The sequence below is a fragment of the Gracilinanus agilis genome, chromosome 5, assembly GCF_016433145.1.
Source record: "Gracilinanus agilis isolate LMUSP501 chromosome 5, AgileGrace, whole genome shotgun sequence".
Taxonomy (NCBI): Eukaryota; Metazoa; Chordata; class Mammalia; order Didelphimorphia; family Didelphidae; genus Gracilinanus; species Gracilinanus agilis.
Window position 1 is genome coordinate 48650321 of NC_058134.1, and position 19348 is coordinate 48669668.

The window sequence follows — 19348 nt, forward strand, 5'->3', positions numbered from 1 at the left end:
ATTTAACATAAAATGACATTATAGGTTCACCATCATCACTGAAGTGGAACAAACATCTAGACAAGTTCTTAAACCTAGGGTGCATGAACTTGCTTTTTAAAGTCTTTTAAAATATATATATATTAAAACAAGTTTAAGGATTTCAGACTCCTGATTTAGAAATAAGACCTGTGACTCAAGAAATAAGAAATAAGAAATAAGCTGTGACTCAAGGTTCTAATTTGCCTATGTGACCTTAATGACTATACTTGTTTTTTCTTTATTTCATTAAATATTTCCCAATTACATGTTTAAAAATTTCAATATTCATTTTTGAAAATATCAAGTTTTACATTTCCTTCCTCTTGTTTCTCCTCCAACCAAAGAGAAGCCAAAAATATAACATTGTTTATATATGTGAAGTCATGCAAAAATTTGCCATGTTGCAAAAGAAACTACACACTCACCAACTAGAAACTAGAAAAATATAAGTTGTTTTGTTTTTGTTTTTGTTTTTTAAACCCTACCTTCCGTCTTGGAGTCAATACTGTGTATTGGCTCCAAGGCAGAAGAGAGGTAAGGGTGGGCAATGGGGGTCAAGTGACTTGCCCAGGGTCACAGAGCTAGGACATATCTGAGGCCAGATTTGAACCCAGGACCTCCAGTCTCTAGGCCTGGCTCTCAATCCACTGAGCCACCCAGCTGCCCCCCAAAATGTAAGTTTTTAACCTCATTAATCATTCATCTGTTTTTTCTCTGGAGGTAGATAGTGTTTTCCATCATGGATCCTGAGGAACTATCTAGGGTTGATGACTATTTCAATGTAACTGGTTCCCTTTGTAATCCTATTTTATTTTAGTCACTTAAAAATATTATTTTGGGAAGCGGTCCTTAAGTTTGACCAGATGTTATCAAAGAAGTTCATGACTTAAGAAAAAGTTAAGAACCCTAGCTATAGATTGACCCCCTCATGAATCTCATGGCACTTTAATCAGTCAATCATTAATCTACGCTAGGTCCTGGGGTCAATCTCAAGGAGCTCACAAATCTAAGGATTATATAATTCCCTTACATTTACAAAATGCTCTACTTAGATTATCGAATTTGATCTTTAAAGGAAATAGTTAAAAACAAAAGCTCCCAAGGACTAATTTTGAATCAACTTTCAAGGAGAGATTTTCAGTCAATGAAAGCCATTTTGTTTTGGAAAGCTGGTAAGAAAGTAGCATTGTTGCCCTGGGCAGCTTATAAAAATTAACATTTATTTTTTGCATAAAATGCATCTTAGTATCTGGTTCTGGATGTTTCCTATTACCATTTATCCAAGAGTCTAATAATTACTTCCTTGTAAGAGGAGAATGCTGCGATTCTTAAGTCTGAGTCTAATAAATCCAAATCTGCTTTGAGCCCAAATTATTCTGCACTTTGATGCAGAAAATCATGTCCCCCTCTTCTCTCCACAGCCTCCGAAGACTTGGGCATAAATTGACTCAGATAACCTATCTTGGCTTTCTTGTTAGACTTACAGTTACTTGTTAGTTGAGCAAAAAAGAGGGGGAAAGCCTTCCAAGAGTTTTCTACACTAACAGCTCACCTTTCTAGAACTTAGAACATTGAAAAAAGTCTTGAACATCAGTTAAGAAAAGAAAAAAGAATTTTTAAAAAGCCTCTCAAACCACCAAAACATATATAGAAGACTAAGCCCAGAAACTTGCCCTGAAGACCTGATATACAATTTTAATAGGCTTGATTTCAAACCAATATGCATTTATTAAGCACCTACTATGTGCTCAATTGCTATGTTAAACACTGAAGATTAGAAAAAAAAAGGAGACTTGGCCCTTAGCAGATTATTAGAAACTGAACATTTGAGAGGGATGAAGGCCAGCTATAAGGAGGCAGACACCCTGACAATGACCACAATTATGTACCAGCCTCCTTGACCACACTTGAAAATGCTGTTGTCTACACCTGATTCCCCCACTCTTGGATCACTTCCTCTGCTGAAACTGCTAGTGATCACTTCCAAATCAAGAGGCCTCTTCCCAGGACCTAGCCATCCCCTCAGCATTTCTGATTCTTTGCCAACTTGGACCAATGTAGTGAAAAACATTAATTACTTCGGAAGACAGCTGAGGTCCTGGGTGAGAGGAGTGGGGAGTGGGATGGGGATGGAGTGAGTTAGTGGAAAATAAGATGGTAGCATGCAAAAAAGAAGAGAAAATGAATAAAATATAAAAATAAAAAACAGAATAATGCAGGTCCTGAAGGAAACACACAGGGCAATTTTATTACTATCTTGGTAAACTAAAAAACTAAACTATATTTAATTGAGGTTTCATATACAGTCCTTCACTCCCCTCCCCCCATTTTTTTTAACAAAACATCTAGTTTTTCCCAAAAAACTTCTTCCTTGGCTTCTTTCTAACAATACACTCCCCATTGAGATTTTCCTCCTTTCTTTTTTGACAACAGTTTTTTTCTCTGGCTCCCTTACTGGCTATTTTTTCTCTTCTTGACCTCTTACAGATGAGCCTTCTAAAAGTTTCTATCCTCACCATTTTCTCACCTCCGTCATTTCTCCCTAGGCATATCACCTACCTGCAAATAATTCCTAAATCTAGATGGCCAGCTACTTGTGACATCTCTCCTAAGCTCCAGACCACCATCTTCAGTATGGCACCCAAACCCAGATGTCCCCAAGTCAACTCTTTCAAAACTGAGTTAATCCCTCAAACCTGCTTCCTTTGACTTTACCAAGTCATCCAATGAAGACTCAATCTCTCTTGTTCAAAACCAAAGAATTATCTTGGGCTCCAAGTCTCTCTTGATTCCCCCATATTCAGTTGGTCACCAAAACTTGTTGAATCTCTTCCTACTGGAATATTACTCCGGTCTTTCTCTTCCACTCTATTCCCACTGTCACCTCTCTATTATGGCCCTCATTACCACCAGACTTAACAATTCTAACAGGATCAAAGGCATTATGAGATAGTGGGTAGAAGACTGGCTTTAAGAGTCAACAAGTGATGGAATACTATTGTGCTCAAAGGAATAAAGAACTGGAGGAATTCCATGTGAACTGGAATGACCTACAGGAATTGATGCAGAGCGAAAAGAGCAGAGCCAGAAGAACATTGTACACAGACACTGATACAATGTGGTAAAATTGAATGTAATGGACTTCTCTACTAGCAGCAATGTAAGGATCCAGAGCAAGGCTGAGGGACTTATAAGAAAGAAAACTAGCTACATTCAGAGGAAGAACTGTGGGAGGAGAAACACAGAAGAAAAACAACTGCTTGAACACATGGGCTGTTGGGTATATTATTGGGGGATGTAGACACTAAACTATAACTCTAGTTCAACTATCAAAAATATGGAATTAGATCTTGATCAATGAAAAATGTAAAACCCAGTGGAATTGTGCGTCAGCTAAGAGGAGTCAGGGGGGTCTGGGGGAGAGGGAAAGAACATGAAATATGTAACTAGGGGAAAATATTCAAAATTTAAATTAAAAAAAAAAAGAGTCACCAAGATTCAGATTTAAATCTTACCACTGATGCACAAATGTGACTATAGACAAATGGTGCAATCATCTCTCTGAATGACAATTTATAGTTTGTATAGATGGAGGGAATTTCTATACCAGCAGTTCCCTATGTTGATGCAATCATGCATCCAAACAATAACTAAATCTACATGGTTGTATTATCCTTTCATGGCTCCCTATCATCTCCTACTTAGTCTAGAATCCAAGACTCTTCACAATCTGCCTTCACTTCCATATTTCTGACTCATCCCATTTTATTCCATTTGACTGAACTTCAGTTAAACTCAACTTGGCATCATCCCAAAGGGTGTCCAAAGCTTTCCACCTTCTCTTTGTTCTTGCTCCTTCCTAGTTGGGATAACCCTTCAGCCATACTCAATGGACTTCAATCCTACCCATTCCTGAAACTGCAGCTAAAATGCCAGCCCTGCCCTCTTCTCTGATTCCCTAAGACAGGGAAATTCTTACTTTGTTAGCCCAGCTCTGATCCACTCCTATCATTTTGCTATTATAGTTACTTATATGTATATGTGTGTGTGGAGATGTTAACGTATTTTAGATGGATATTACATGTCTATCCAGGTACCTACATATGGATATTCATGCTCACACAAACATGTGCACACATACATACACACATGGGCACGTTGTACAAATATATGGGAATGCATACACACAAAAATGTGCATTTTAGATAAACGTGTCTATCAACACATAAATGCACATATAACACCTATGTAAAACACCTGGCTATGTGAACATACACATATCCACAAAGATATGGCCAAAGCTAAGACAAAGAATCTTCCCATGATGGTAGCAGTTCTGCACGAGGCATTAAAAAGCCACAAAGAGAGGGCTTCCAAAGCCTCCACCTGCTAACCCAAGCTTCATCTACCTCCATCTAAAATGCTGATGGCGAAGATAAGCTGGAAAAGCACCAATTGTGTGGGCAGAGGTTGGTGACATTTTTTTTTATTTCCTTCGTGGTCAAACTTCCTTTCAAAGCTCATCACCTGCTTCGCCCAACATGGAGACTCTGAATAGACTTTGAATAGAAATTCTGGATAAGTTCTGGTAAAAGGAAAATAATAAGTATAGGCAGAGAGACTACAAGAGAACCAACATGGCACCCGGAGTCAAAGAGTGGGCTCTGACATTAACTACCTCCCCTGGGGGATCTTGGGATATGGCATCCTCTATCTAGGCCACTGTTTCCTCCTCTGTGAAATAAGGAGGTTAGATTTGAGGACCTCCGGGGTCACTTCCAGTTCTAATGCTATGATTCTACAAAAATGCTGGCCTTTCTAAAGAGCTGATGTAAGACTGAGAAGATGAAACCTTTTTACCTCTACCTAATAACACAAACACCAAGTGCCACAGAATAGCAATCCAGGGAGCTAATGATACCATTAGGCATCTTAGGAAAGAATCACACTCATTAGGATTAAAAACCAAAATATTGGCAACTTTTGAAATTTGAACTGAGAAGCATTTTAGTAGCAAGAACTGATTTTTTCCCCCAGGTTTATTGTCTATCCAAATCTTAGCCTTCACTTATATCTCACTGCTCATCCTTATCAGTTATTTCACTCATTAAATCAAGGTTGTTTTTATAGCTGCTGAAAAGATGAGGGAAGGAGGACATGACAGGGATGGGCCAAATAGAGTACCTGTTTGCAATAGGATTTAATGGACAACTATATATGTGTACCAGGATGAAACATCTCAAGGATTGTAGTTTTATAAATAAAAAGGATTTCAGAGGTCTAACCTCTTAGTTTTACAGATTCAAGAATGCTCAACTATCAAATCCACAATCATGGGATATATGCAAAATCCGCTCCCAGGAGAATCAACATTAAACATCTCTGTCATATTCTTATCTCACGTTCGATTTTAACCAAGTAATTTCTCTTTTTTTTTTCATATCCTGGCAGTCAAAGGTCAAATCAACAAACATATAGTAAATGTTTATGGTGTTACCTAAGTACTATGCTAAATTCTGGGAGTTGCTGAGTATAAGCAGTCTGGTAAAATCTACAGATCTCTTCTAAGAATGCTTTTTTTTTCTTTAAATTTGTGTGTTTGTTTTTAAGAAATTCCAATCAGGGCAATGCTAAATTTCAGTTTGAGGCTAATAAAAATTAAGATGTAAATTTTTTTCTCACCCATATTCAAGGATCTCCTCAAATCTATTCTTGAACATCAGGTTAAAAATCCTTATAAATCAATAATGATTATAAATCAATAATCATCAAAACAATTTAGTACTAGTTTAAAAAATAAAGGCTGATCAGTGGGACAAATTAAGCACAAAATATATAGAAGTAAATAAGCACAGAAGCTAGTGTCGGATGTGTAAAGGGAATCCCTTCCTCCCAGGATCATGAACTTTCTGTTCGTCTGAGTCAGCCCATTAGACACCCCGGACTAGGGGTTATGGATCTGGGTGAGAGAGACTATAATTGGTTCCTGAGATGTGATAGACCAGCCCACAGTGAAAGGAAGTGACCTGGAAAAAAGGTTTTTGGGGTGCAGGGCTGGAATGCTGGGCTAGAATTCTCTCTCTGGAGGTTGGTAACTCGGGTGGAAGACACTCTCATAACCTGGTAGGCTAGGAAAAATTTTATTTCTTTCCCCTCTTTATTTCTGTCTTAGACTATATTTATAATAAAATTTAATTGTTAAAGGCTACTATCATCCTCGTGACTTAAAGGTTAATTATTTTATAAATGGCAATACTATATTTCCAAACCAATTTCTAAATATCGTTACATTTGGTATAATAACTTTTCAAAATCTCAGTTATTGGGGTAAGAACTCACTCAACAACAAACTCAGGAAAAGTAGAAAGCAGTCTGATAGAAACAAGTTTTAGGCCAACTTCTCTCAAACAAACTCCAAATAAGAATATGACTTAGATATCAAAGAAAACATCATAAACAAAAGAGAGGAGCAATGAAGAGATTACCAGTCAAGACCTATGCACAGCGGAAGAGTTCATGACCAAATAAGAGACAGTATCATAGGAGGTAAAACAGACAATTTTAATTATATGAAATTTTTAAAATTTTGCATAAACAAAACCAAATGCTGTTCAAATCTGAAAAAAAAAACAGGTAAAGAGAAGGAAAAAATTGTCTGATAAAGTTCTTACCTCTAAGATATTTAGGACATGATTTAAATTTATGTGAATAAAACGTTTATCATCTGACAGGTGGTCAAAGGAGATTAAAGAGGCAGTTTTAAGAGGAATGAATCTAAGTTATAATAGCCATATGAAAAAAATATTCTAAGCCACAAATAACCAGAAAAATGAAATTTAAAACAACTCAGATTGGCAAAACTGACCAAAAAGTAAAATGACCAATGCTGAACGAGCTGTGGAGAAAAAAGGTACATTCATATACTGTTCGTAGAACTGGGAACTGGTTTATCCATTCTGGAAAACAATTTGGAACTATGCCCAAAAGTTAAGAACATGTGTGTGCCCTTTGACCGAGCTACACCAATGGTAGGTCTATATTTCAAAGAGTGAGGAAAAGGACCCATATTTTCAAAAATATTTAGAGTAGCTCTATTTAAAGTGGCAAAGAACTGGAGTTTCTGAAAAGGTATCTATTAATTGGGGAGGTTATGATCTATGAATATGGAATGTGATAGAATTCAACTGTGCTATAAGGGAATGGTTTTAGAGAATCATAGGAAGTCTTGTATGAACTAATGCAGAGTGAAGTGAGCAGAACAAAGTATAGGATTAGGAACAATTTTTTAAAGACAAACAGCTTTGAAAGACTCAGAACTCCTCACAATTCCAGAGAACTCCAGATAAAACCTGTCACCTGCCTCTTGAAAGATAAGAGATAGGGGAGGGGAGATGAGGAAAGCCAATGGAGGAATTTGTTTTTCTTGCTTTTTTAATTGGTGGGGGGAAGGGCCAGTGGGAATAAGAGGGAAAACAATGAAGATCTGAAAATAATAAAATTTAATTTTAAAAAGTATCTGTTTTAAACCAATACTGACAACATATATAGATCCCTTTTGTTTAAACAGAAAAGCAAACGGCAAATCCCAAGTTGATCATACCTTGCTCCAATTGGGAAACTGGATAAAGGTGTCCTGAGGCAAATCTGGAATTCCAGAAGGAATAGAAAACTGACCAACATAGAAAGTTGGGAGAGACAGGCTGGAATTATTGCTTGAAGTTTCATGGCTTCCCAAATCATTCTGCACTGCAGTATCCAAATTGAGTGGGAATATCAACCAATCTTTCAGAGTAACTGACTGAAGGGTTAAATTGGAAATCAGACCCTATAAAGAAATATTAAGGGAAGGAAAAAAAAACAGATGTGTTAGTTAGAAAGGGAAAAGTCAGTCTATCTCAATCATATGACTGAATTCAAATGCACAATTTCCTGTGAGATAAATTAGAATTTCTGTGTGGTACAATGGATAGAGCTGATCTTGAGGCCAGGAAGATCTGGGTTCAAATCTTGCCTCTGATACACACTGGCTGTATGAACCTTAAGTTCCTTAACCATGGTCTTCTAGGCAACTCTAGACTATAGAGACTGTCAGAAGATTCTGATCTGCATTGGTAGAAAGAATCTCTTCTCCTGGAAATCCATCATACCAAGAACATCATAGATCCACTCTATCCCCTAAGAAATCTAAAATCCACTATGTTTCTTTCTTGTAGAAGGCATTCAATAAGTATGCCAATCAACCAACGAATAAGATCATCCAACCTGATGTCTGTCTGGTTTTGGAATACTTGATATCCATCAACAAAACACTTCATTGTCTCCTATGACAAACTTAATAAGATATCATGCTAAAGGAAAGCAATCCATACTCTCACGGATTTTTTATTCTGATGAAGGAGACAACAAGTATATATGTATGTGTGTGTATATACGAAATAAATAAATATTAATTATAAATAAATAAAAACAAAATGATGCCTTGCCTAGTGTGAAAAGGGAAAGGAGCAAGGGAAATACCTGAGAATTTCAATGTAATGAACAAATAAATTTTAAAATAAAAATAATGAATAGAAACAAACAAAATATATAACACCAAATGAGGATATTATATACTTACATAAGTATTTTATAAATATAGTATAAATCTTTTTCTAAATATTAAAAATATTTACTAATAAAATATATAAATTTACATACACAAGTATACAAAATACATAATTCTATTATAAGTATACCATTATATATACTTATATATGTATAATATACTTATGTATACATCTATAACTATGATACAAGATATTCTATATTATATTTATAGATATTTATAATTTATAAATATAGAAAAAGAAATAAAAATATATGAATATATGCAAACAAAATATCACATACATGAGTATAGTATAAAATATTGCATATTACATGTATAAATATCATACTAGAAACAGAAATAACAAAAGATACATATATAGAATGAATAAAAGATAGTTTGAGGAGAAAGAAAAGTAGCCTCTGGAGGTCCAGGGAAGACCTCCAGCCATGGTACTTTGGTCTTGAAGAGAAATACGCAGGGAATTCAAGTAGAGGAAGAAAAGCATTTCAGATATGGTGNGAGAGAGAGAGAGAGAGAGAGAGAGAGAGAGAGAGAGAGAGAGAGAGAGAGAAAACGAGCGCAGGATCATTCATAATGATAAATAACTAGCCGGTGAGGGGAATAATGGATTCAGAATCCAGAGGTCTGGGTTCAAGTTCTAGCTCTCTGGATTACTGAGGCCAAGTTATTTTACCTGTCTGGACCTGTTTCCTCCTCTATAAAATGGGACTTACCTGTCTTTCCATAAGCACCTACTTAATGTGCCAGAAAGATGAAATAATAATCCTTCATCTCCAAGAGAGTAGCTCATTGGACTATTTTAACTCAATTTCTAGAGCTCTCTAAGCTTTGCAAAGATTTGCAAAATTATTTTCATTATCTAGGTCATTAAAAGTTCACAAGGCCCTTGACAAGTATCATCTTCATTTGATTCTCATAACCATGATGAGGGTAGATGCTATTATCATCTCCATCTTACAGATAATGAAACCTCAGAGAGGATAAGTGACTTGACCACAGTCATAGAACAAGAAAACATCTCAGGCAGGATTTGAACCCAGGTCTTTTTTGGCTACAAACCAGAATTTTAAGCACTATACCAAGGTGCTTCACTATGCAACAGAAAATTGTGCACTATTGAGTGACTCAGGAAAGCCACGTGTTTTTCAGGTAGAATGTGAGCTAACCAGCAGGCACAACCACAATGGACTGGCTTCCTCCCTTGCTTCCTTCCACCCTAAGATTTAACTCAATAACAAGTTGGACATTCTGTACTTACTGTTCAACTTTCCCATTATCTCAGGGACAAAATACAAATTTCAAAAACAACATACTTTTCAGGTGGCAAAAACAGATGTTCCCCAAGTAAACCCTGCAAAGGGTGTTGCTTTTCTTAATTAGAGGGCAGGTTCTTTCTTTAATGCTCAGAAATCCTGAGATGTTCTGCCAACTTCCTGACCCTCAGCTCTAATCACGAGAGAGCCCAAAAGAATTCTCAAGTTACTAGGCAAGGACCAACAATATTTTATCAAAAAACTGAGGTGGCCTTAAGAACAGGAATTCAGATCAGGACAAAGTTCAGGAAAGCCCATTTCTCATGCTGAGATGCAGAAATAAGGAAGGCCACTCTGCCTTATGGCTTATCTGAGTCATATTGGGCTATGAGTGAATGAACTGCCATCTTGGTTCCAAGCAAAACCCAAGCTTAGCTCCAGGCTGGCTGACTTGGTTCAGCAACAAGGAGGGTTCTAAAATGAAATTCTCCAGTATTTGGATAATTTTGCAAACTCAAACCTTATATAAAAGAGATTCTTTGAGTCTGAAATAGGCAAAATGCTACATCTCCATTTTGCCACTGAGTACCTTCAGGACCATGGTCACTTCTCTGGGCTCCAGGTATCTCCTCTGTAAAATGAAGGAGGCTAGATTTGAACACTGAGCACTTGGGCCATTCCATAAATCTGGGAACACTGCTACGACTTTAAGTGGATTTAATGAAGCTTCTGAACTACAACTCTGAGGATTCGTTATGTTTTAGAGGTGGACAGCATGGTACCAAGAGAAAGAGTTCTGGATAGGGAGCCAGAGAAGATTTTGGTTCAGTTCCCACTTCTGACACATTATCTTGAGTAAGTGTCTTGCCTCAACTTCTTCATTCCAAGATTCTTCTCATTTCTACATCAAGGAATCTTTCCACACACACAAAAAAAAGTCTCTCCACAATATTGATGTAATGTGACATAACATTCACATCACTCGATTAAAATCAGGAAAAATGTTATTTTGAAGGCCTGGTTAGTGGAGGAATTTGTTATGCCAACTACTTTTGTAATCCACGCTGTTTACAAATCTTTTCTTTTTCCTTCTTTCAAAGAAAGTTGAGAAGGAGGAAAAATAGATTTTTGTTCATTGAAATTTAATTCTTAAAAGTAAAGGATTCTATGTTCAAATGGAACATTTTCCAAATATTTAAAAAACTTAGTAGAATTGCATTTTAGCTACCTATTAGGCCCTTGGGCCCATTTCGTCATGTTACTGTCCCTCAAATCTGAGAGGTGGTATGGCTTAATGGATAAAAGGCTAGTTGAAGGGCTAAGAAAGACCTGAGTTCCAGTCCAGATGCTGACACATATTGGCTTGTGACCTTGAGCAGAGGAGTTCATGTGTATTCATGAAGGTCATTTCTCTCACCTAGGGATTCTCTATACCCCTGAAATCACAGATCTCCAGGGTGACCGCTTTATCTTCATTCATCTCTTTATCTTCACTTGCCCCCGTTACTATACTCATCATGGTGTCGAGGTAAGCTTGGATTATGGAAATCTATGACAGCTCTGACTGGCTCTCCCAGAAGGGAAAGGCTCTTGAGGGAATACTTGACCAGCCTACATTGAAGACCAGCCTCACTAAAAACAGGAAGCCTGTGACCAGAAAACTAATTGCCAAGAAATGAATTTTTTGATCATGAGAACCCAAAAAATTGTCCCTACCTATTAAATACATTGTAGTCTTGAACCTCCCAGAAAGCTGCATGGATAGCTATTTGGAGTTTCTACAGCTCTGACCTTGTCACACATTAGCCTCCAAAGACAAAAACTAGATCAAAAGAGTTGGATTCTCCCTGAGGTTACAAAAGACCAAGTGTAGATAGTCATTCAGTCACTCAATAAACACTTATTAAGAGCCAATATATGCCAGGAACTATGCTAAGTACTGACACATAAGCACAAAACTCCTGAGATGACTGAATGGTTGATCGCTGATGGCTTGAATGACTGAACAAGTTCCTCAAATGACTGTCCAACCTAACTTTAAGCTTACCTTAAAGTCATTGATGTATCTTCCATAGTTGATTCTCCCCAGGTTTTCTACAAGCACATCCAGAATGTCACCAGCTTTTCCAGTTATTTTTATAGATAACACCTTATTTCTCTCAAGAATTCCTTGGGGGACCTACAAATTCAATGCCAAATAAGAAACAGCTCAGTCACAAAGATCCAACTAGAAGGCAACTACCATGACCCCACAATCATTCTCCCACCTAATTCCCTCTCTTGGTTTCATGTTCCTTTAGCTGCTGGTAGAGGATAGACTAATTACCCTAGGGCCACTATCCTAGATAGACAGATAAACTAAACGGACCCAAACATTTCTAGATTTAATAAAAAAGAGAGAAATAGACTAATTTTCTGCAAAATATGGAATAGTCCGATCCCATAAACAATGTCATCATCAAACTTGATTTTGGACCAACAAACAATCTCTTTGCAAAGCACCTGATGTATCATCTCCCATGAGCCTTGCAACAACCCTATGAGGTGGACATTACAAATATCAATCCCATTTTAAAGATCATGAAACTGATATTTAGAGTAATTAGGTGACTTGCCTATGGCATAGAGCTGATAAGTATAAGAGGCAAGTTTGGAAGTCCAGATATACCAGTTACAGGTCCAGCTCTTTAACTAGGAGATGAGCTAGAATAAACTTCTAGGTAAGAAAGATAGTTTGTGAGAATGCACAGAAATGGAAAAAGGAATATTGAGTTCAAGGAATAACTAGAATGCGTGAGAGGGAATAACTGTGAGATAAGACTAGAAAAGTAGGCTGAAACCAGATTAGCTTTAAACAGAATGTTGAGGAACTTGTATTTTATCACAGGGGCAACAGGGATCCAATGAAGAATTTTGAGCAAGGAATTGCATAATTAGACTTTAAGGTCATTTGGATGAATTAGAGAGAAGAGAGACTTGAGGCAGTAAGACAAATTCGGAAGCAACTGCAATAGTCCATGAACCTCAGCTGAATAGAGAGAAGGGGATGGAACTGAGAGGTATTAGTAGGGGAAAAAAGGACCAGGTTTGACAGGTGATTGTATATTGGAGGAAAAAGAATGAGTGAAGACAATTTCTGTGAGGTTAAGGATCTGGGTGAGTGGAAAGATGATGATGCCCTAGACAGAAATAAAGACCCTTAAAAAAAAGCGTATGTTTAGGTGGGAGGTAAGTCACGAGTTCTTTTTTTAAAACCGTTACCTTCTTAGAATCCATAATAAATAGTAGTTTCAAGGCAGAAGAGTGATAAGAGATGTTTGTGGAGGATGATATTATACATCTGCTTAGGCCAAGAAATACTGAGAAAGACTAAATCCAGCAAAATCTCAAGGAGAAAAATACATTTTAGTAGTCAATTCTTACCCCATTCACAGAAACATAGGCCCGGTCACGGACTCCATTGAGGGGTGAAGAAAGGGACACTGGTTCACTGTAGTTTTTAGGAAGTGTTGTTCGGTAGAGCACGAATCCAAAATACTGGAAAAAAAAGAGCAAAAATCAATTAATCTAGCAATTAATTGAAGGGACACTGAGTAATAAATATAGAAAAAGTAGCCAATCAATGAACATTTACTATCAAAAAAAAGTCAAATAGTTCTTATCCTACCGGTGCTTACATTCTGACCAGATGGGATTATACAAGTAAGTGAACGTGTGGTAGTTCAAGGTTTCATGGGGAGAACAATAGTTTTAACCAAAAACTTTACCTTGTTCTCAGGGATTGTTATATTTTATTGAAGTTCAACTCCTGTCTTACCTGCTTAATGTGAATATTTTTAAAAGAAAAACCTTCCATTTTTGAATCAATAATAAGTATTGATCTAAGTCAAAAGAGTGATAATGATCAGGCAATTGGGATTAAGTGACTAAACCAGGATCACACAGCTAGGACTACGGAACCCCTACCACCACCATGACCAAAAAGGGCAACTAGTTGGTTCTGTGTATAGAGAAAGGTATGGAGTCTGGAAAACCTGGGTAGAAATGAGAGTACGGACACAATATGATATAAATGGGTACAGGCATTCAGGAAAACAATTTGAATTATACCCAGGAAGGCAAATAAAACATGCATCCCTTTTGACCTAGCAATACCACTTCTAAGTCTATACCCCAAAAAGATCTAAAAAAGAGGGAAAGGGCCTTTACATGCAAAATATTCACAGCAGCACCTTATTGCAGCAAAGAACTGGAAACTAAGGGGATGCCCATTGATCAAGGAGCAGCTAGACAAAGGACGGTAGGTGAAATTAATGAAATTATTACTCTTCTCTAAGAAATGTCAAAAAAGGATGGTTTTAGAAAAACCTAGGCAAGAGGGAAGAGAACAGTTTATACAATGGCATAAAGAAAAATTTAGAAAGACTAAGAACTCTGATCAATGCAATGACCAATTACAGCTCCAGAGGAAGTAAGTTACCCATCTCATGGCAGAGAGGCATTATACTTCTGGATAGGTGAATGCAAGAATTTATTTTATTTGATTGTGCTCATTTGATAAACAGATCATTTGTTTCTTTTTCTTCAAAGGTGGAAGAGTTATGAGATGAAAAGGGGTGGGGAGGCAGTGAGAATATTGCCTCGAAAACAGAAGAATATTCTTTTAAAACACACAGAAAAGAGGAAAATGACATAGATTTTTGGACACAGTTAATATAAGAATTTGTTCTTGGATAAATAGACTTGTAATTGATTACACATTTGTAATAAATTATATATTATTATGGTACATGTTATATTATTATTTAGAAAAATAAAATGTCTAAAAAAACACAGAAAAAAGAAGGGCTTTCCAAAGAGGATATACAGTCAAGTAGGCAGTAATAAAACTATTAATACTAAGTTAAATAAGTTTTCTATAAAATTTAGATTCGTAATGGCATGTTTAATCCATTTTTTTTTCCTTCTTTGTATAAGGGAAGGTGTATGTTTGCCAGTAATTATAAATTAGGAAACGAGGTATTCTAGGGGACTGAGGTGAGGAAGGAGAGCATTCCAGCCATTGGAAATGGGATATGGAAAGGAATGGTGTGGAGACTGGTATAGCAAGTAGAGAGGGAAGAAGGGAAGGAGGGAAAGAAAGCCATGATCTTGAAGCTGCTTCGTCACACAAGGTATCCCAAGCTCTACTAGCTTAAAACTGCATTTTCATGACACTTTATAGTCATATGAAGAAAGCATTTATACTTGTTTTGGCTCAACAAAAAAGGACCAAAAATAAATCCCGCAGACCACCAACCATTCTTCAAACAAATAAATACTTCCTTCTAGACCAGGGGTTCTAACTGTTTTTGTGTCACGGACTCCTTGGGCAGTCTGGGGAGATCTCTGAAGCTCTTCTCAGAATAATGCTTTAAAATGCATAAATAACATACATAGGATTACAGTAATCAAAAAAATAAAAACAAAATCGAGCCTCATGGCCCCAGGTGAAGAACCCACTACCCTAGAAAATTCTCTTGTCATATGTATTCATAAGACTCATCAAAATGGGAAGTCAACTCTCAAACCTCACTGAGGGGAAGAACCTCTAGAGGTACTTCTAGCACAGGAGAGGAAGATGCCGCAATACCTGCAAAGCCATAACCACGTCCCCAGAAGCAGAGGGGGAAGTCCCTTCAGTGTCTGCGGCACCAGGCACAGGAACTGAGTGTGCTAAGGCTTGCTTTAAATTTTACCTTTCTTACTTAACTCAATCCCACAGATGTTTAAGTATCTACAACAGTTAAGACACAGGGCTGGGGGAAATAATAAAAAAGAAATGTCATCAATTTAGACCCAGAAAGGGTCTTAGAAGTCATCTCGACTGACATTCTCATTTGACAAATAGGGAAACTGAAGCCCAGAGAAGTCAAGCAATTTATCCGAGTTTATCCCAGGAATAACTACTTACAATCAGGTCTGCTAAGTTCAAATCTAATGTTCTTTCTATCATACCATAGTTGCGCATTTATTTTTGTACCCACTTGAAACTCTATGGGTGCCATTGAGATCTAAGGCACTTTTTTTCAGCCTGTAGAGGGTGTCTCAAACATTGAGGTAGGAGACAGATGTGGAATCTCCTTAAAACCATCCATCCTATGGGAGTGACAGGAAGGTAAGCTCAGTGGATAGAAAGCCACTCTCAGAGATGAGAGGTCTTGGGTTCAAAGCTGACCTCTGTAGCTGTGTGACCATGGGCAAGTCATTTGACCACTAGCTCTTATTGCTCTTCTGTCTTGGAACTGACACTTAGTATCAATTCTAAGACAGAAGGTAAGGGGTTTTGTTTTTTTAATCTTAGGGGAACTTCCCTTTTTTGTCTAGTAATTAAAGATTATCACTTGTCTTATAGGGAAAAACCTAAGCTTGGCATGATGTATACCTTATGTCAAAGCTGTTTTATTTTTCCAAGTGTGTTCAGACACATCATCTCACCTGACCCTCACAAGAAGCCCTCAAGGAAAGTAGGAAAAGTATTTTACCAATGGGGAAACAGAGATGCCACACATCTAAGAAATGGCAGAGCAGTCCTAGAATGTTACTCAAGTTCAGGGAGAGCGTCGGCCTCCCCTCCCCTCCCCTCTTCCAGGTTCTTCATGAGAATAAAGTCAATGACAAAAAAACACCAAGGAATGTACCAACACACAAGGCCTTACTTTTGTTACCAGAGTCCATTCTCCTCCTGGAAGAAGGCTACCAAAACCAGAATTCCCATCCACACCTATTCCTTTGACTCCTGCAGAAACATCCAGGGGTGTGTAAGAATCACTTTCCCCCACTTTCCTAAGTAAAATAAAGTATATTTCGGGGTAGGTAGGTGGTTCAGTGGATAGAGCATCAGACTGGGAATCGGGAAGACATGAGTTCAAATAAAGTCTCAGATCCTTACAAGCTGTGTGACCCTGGGGAAGTCACTTAATCTTGTTTGCCTTCATTTTCATCTATAAAATGAGCTGGTACCAATATGATGAGTCCCCCAAGAAAGAGGGAGCAATCAAATTGCCCAAGGTGAGGGCAAATGGGTCCAGGTCAGATATGGAACAGATCAAAGACCCCATGCCGACCAGAAGTAGGATGACTCTAGAAGTGACTACTGTGTTTCCAGCCTGCTTGATATATAAAACAAAGAGAAAAAAATTCAGTGTAGTTTTTCTAGTATCATGGAAGATGTCCTACATGGCGTCTATCACTGGATTGCATCTATCACTGAACGTTCAACTGAGGTAAGATAGAAAAACCTAGTCTCCAAAAAATAAACAGTATTAGAGGAGGGAAGGAGAGAATAATACAATTAGAAATGGAGACAAGTTTAGGGAAAAGATGACAAGCTTGGTTTTAGAATATAAAGTTTAAAGAATCATTAAATAATATGTCCACTTAGAGATGTCTTGTGGGAAGATGGGAAATCGGGGGACAGTATTTAGGAGAGCCTGGAACATTTTCAGAAACAATCTGCCTACGAGAGATAACTAAAAAACCATGAGAATAGATGAGACTGTCATGAGAAAAGAACGTAGTAAAAACAGAAGGCCAAGGACCAAAACTTGGCAGATGCCCATGTGAACGAGACTAAAAAGGAGCAATAAGGGAAACTAAGACGGCAGGTGGGAGCATGGAAGCCAAGGAATGAGAAATTAGCACGAAGGAAACAGGGTTAGACAGAATTACATCCTACGGAGAGGTCATGAAGGCTATGGCTTGAAAAAAGTCCAGTGGCCATATGGAAGGTGAGAAGGGAGTTTCAGAAGAGCCATGGGGATAGAGGCCAGTAGACTCATGAGGGTAAGAAGGTGGTGGGAAGTGAAAAAGTGGAGGAAGCAAGTCTAGACCAGTCTACCTAGAATCTCTGCAGCGAAAGGCAGCAGAGATGATACCATGAAAGTGTAGGAGATTTATTTTTTAGATTTTGTTTTGATTTTTTTGCTTTAAGGATAGAAGAGACTTGGACTTTTTTTTTTAAACATAGAGGGAGAAACCATTACAGAAGAAGAGGATGAAAATTAAGAGGGATAATGAGCAAGAGAGGACATTCTTAGAGAGGTAGGATGGGATGGTATCAAGAGTTATGAGTAGGAGGATTAATTTGGAAAGAAAAAAAGGTACTTCATCCTCTAAAACCAGCAGGAAAGAAGAGACTCTAAATGAAAAAAGGAGATTTCAAAGTCTGCAATAAGCATGGATTAGAGGCTTGGGAAGAGAAGTATAGAAAGCATAACTGGACCATAGGATAATGAATTTAGAGGTAGAAAAGGCCTCAGAGGTATTTAGTTCAATCTCTTCATATTATAGGTAAGAATACTGAAGCCCAGAGAAATTAAGTCACTTACCCAAAATTACAGAGGTAGTACAAAGGTGGGATTTGTGGCTCTAAATCCACTGCTTTCCCCACTGAACTGACAGAATTAACTGAAGGGCTACCATACCTAGCAGAGCTGAAATAGCATGATTTTATAGAGGATCCAGGCAGCACAGATCCATTATGTCTTCTACCAGCATTCATTGTCTTTGCAGTAAGAATGAGAAGGCAAAAGATAGGGGACAAAAGATTTAATGAATGTGAGAAAAGTTAACTATAGTACCAAACATGTGAAGGAAGGGCAGCGAAATCAGAATAAGATGATAGGCAGAGAGTCCTAGAGGAAATAAGGGAAAAGAATAGGTTTGCGAGGAGTGGAGACAGATGTGACAGAAGGCTAGAAGATCATGGTAATGGAGGAAAACCTTAATGGTCAATATGCTGAGGATGGTGAGAAATGGCTTAATATACCACGACTCCTTAAGGATGGTTATGGGTAAGTGATGGAAGTTGACAAAGCCAATGATCTGAGAAGGTATCAATCATATGAATAGTGGCATCACTAAGGATGAGGGCAAGAGGTAGGTTGAAGAAGAGATCAAAAGCTTTGACCAAAAATCATCACCTGAGAGTCACTGATCTGAGAATGAGTCCATTGGCCAATCTGGTCCAGGGAAAACATATACACAAGAGGGAAGCTAGGTGGTTCAGTGGACTGCAATCCAGGGTTAGAGATGGGAAGTGATGGGTTCAAATCTTGCCTCAGACACTTCTTAGCTGTGTGACCTGAGCAAGTCACTTAACCCTACTACCTAGCCCTTACCACTCTTCTGCCTTGGAATCAATACACAGTATTAATTCTAGGATGGAAGATAAGGTTATTAAAAATATGTCACTATTGATAAGTATTTCCCATCTTAATTCTGTTAAGTATGGCCTTTGAGAAGCCAAGGTTACCATTATTTCATGATGAGATACCAGCAAAAAGATACCAGTACAGAATGAGTTGTAAGGAAAAAAAAAACTCCTTTTCTAAGGCATTCTACAATAAATGAACCAAAAATGAAATCCTGTTAAGAGTCCATGATTCAATTTTACCAAAATTTTTTGTCTTCTTCTGTTAAA

General features: G+C 37.6%; 2 protein-coding genes across 2 annotated transcripts in view; one reads left to right on the plus strand and one right to left on the minus strand.

Moving 5' to 3' along the window:
- Nucleotides 1-19348, plus strand: part of CDK6 (cyclin dependent kinase 6) — a 1314442-nt gene that overhangs the window by 309291 nt on the left and 985803 nt on the right. The window lies entirely within an intron of this gene.
- Nucleotides 1-19348, minus strand: part of GLB1 (galactosidase beta 1) — an 88211-nt gene that overhangs the window by 6548 nt on the left and 62315 nt on the right. The window contains exons 13-15 of the mRNA XM_044678194.1: nucleotides 13309-13422; nucleotides 11933-12064; nucleotides 7622-7846 (exon numbers count right to left, since the gene is read on the minus strand). Of these exons, the coding sequence (XP_044534129.1) occupies nucleotides 7622-7846; nucleotides 11933-12064; nucleotides 13309-13422 (471 nt within the window). The remainder of the gene's footprint in view (nucleotides 1-7621; nucleotides 7847-11932; nucleotides 12065-13308; nucleotides 13423-19348) is intronic.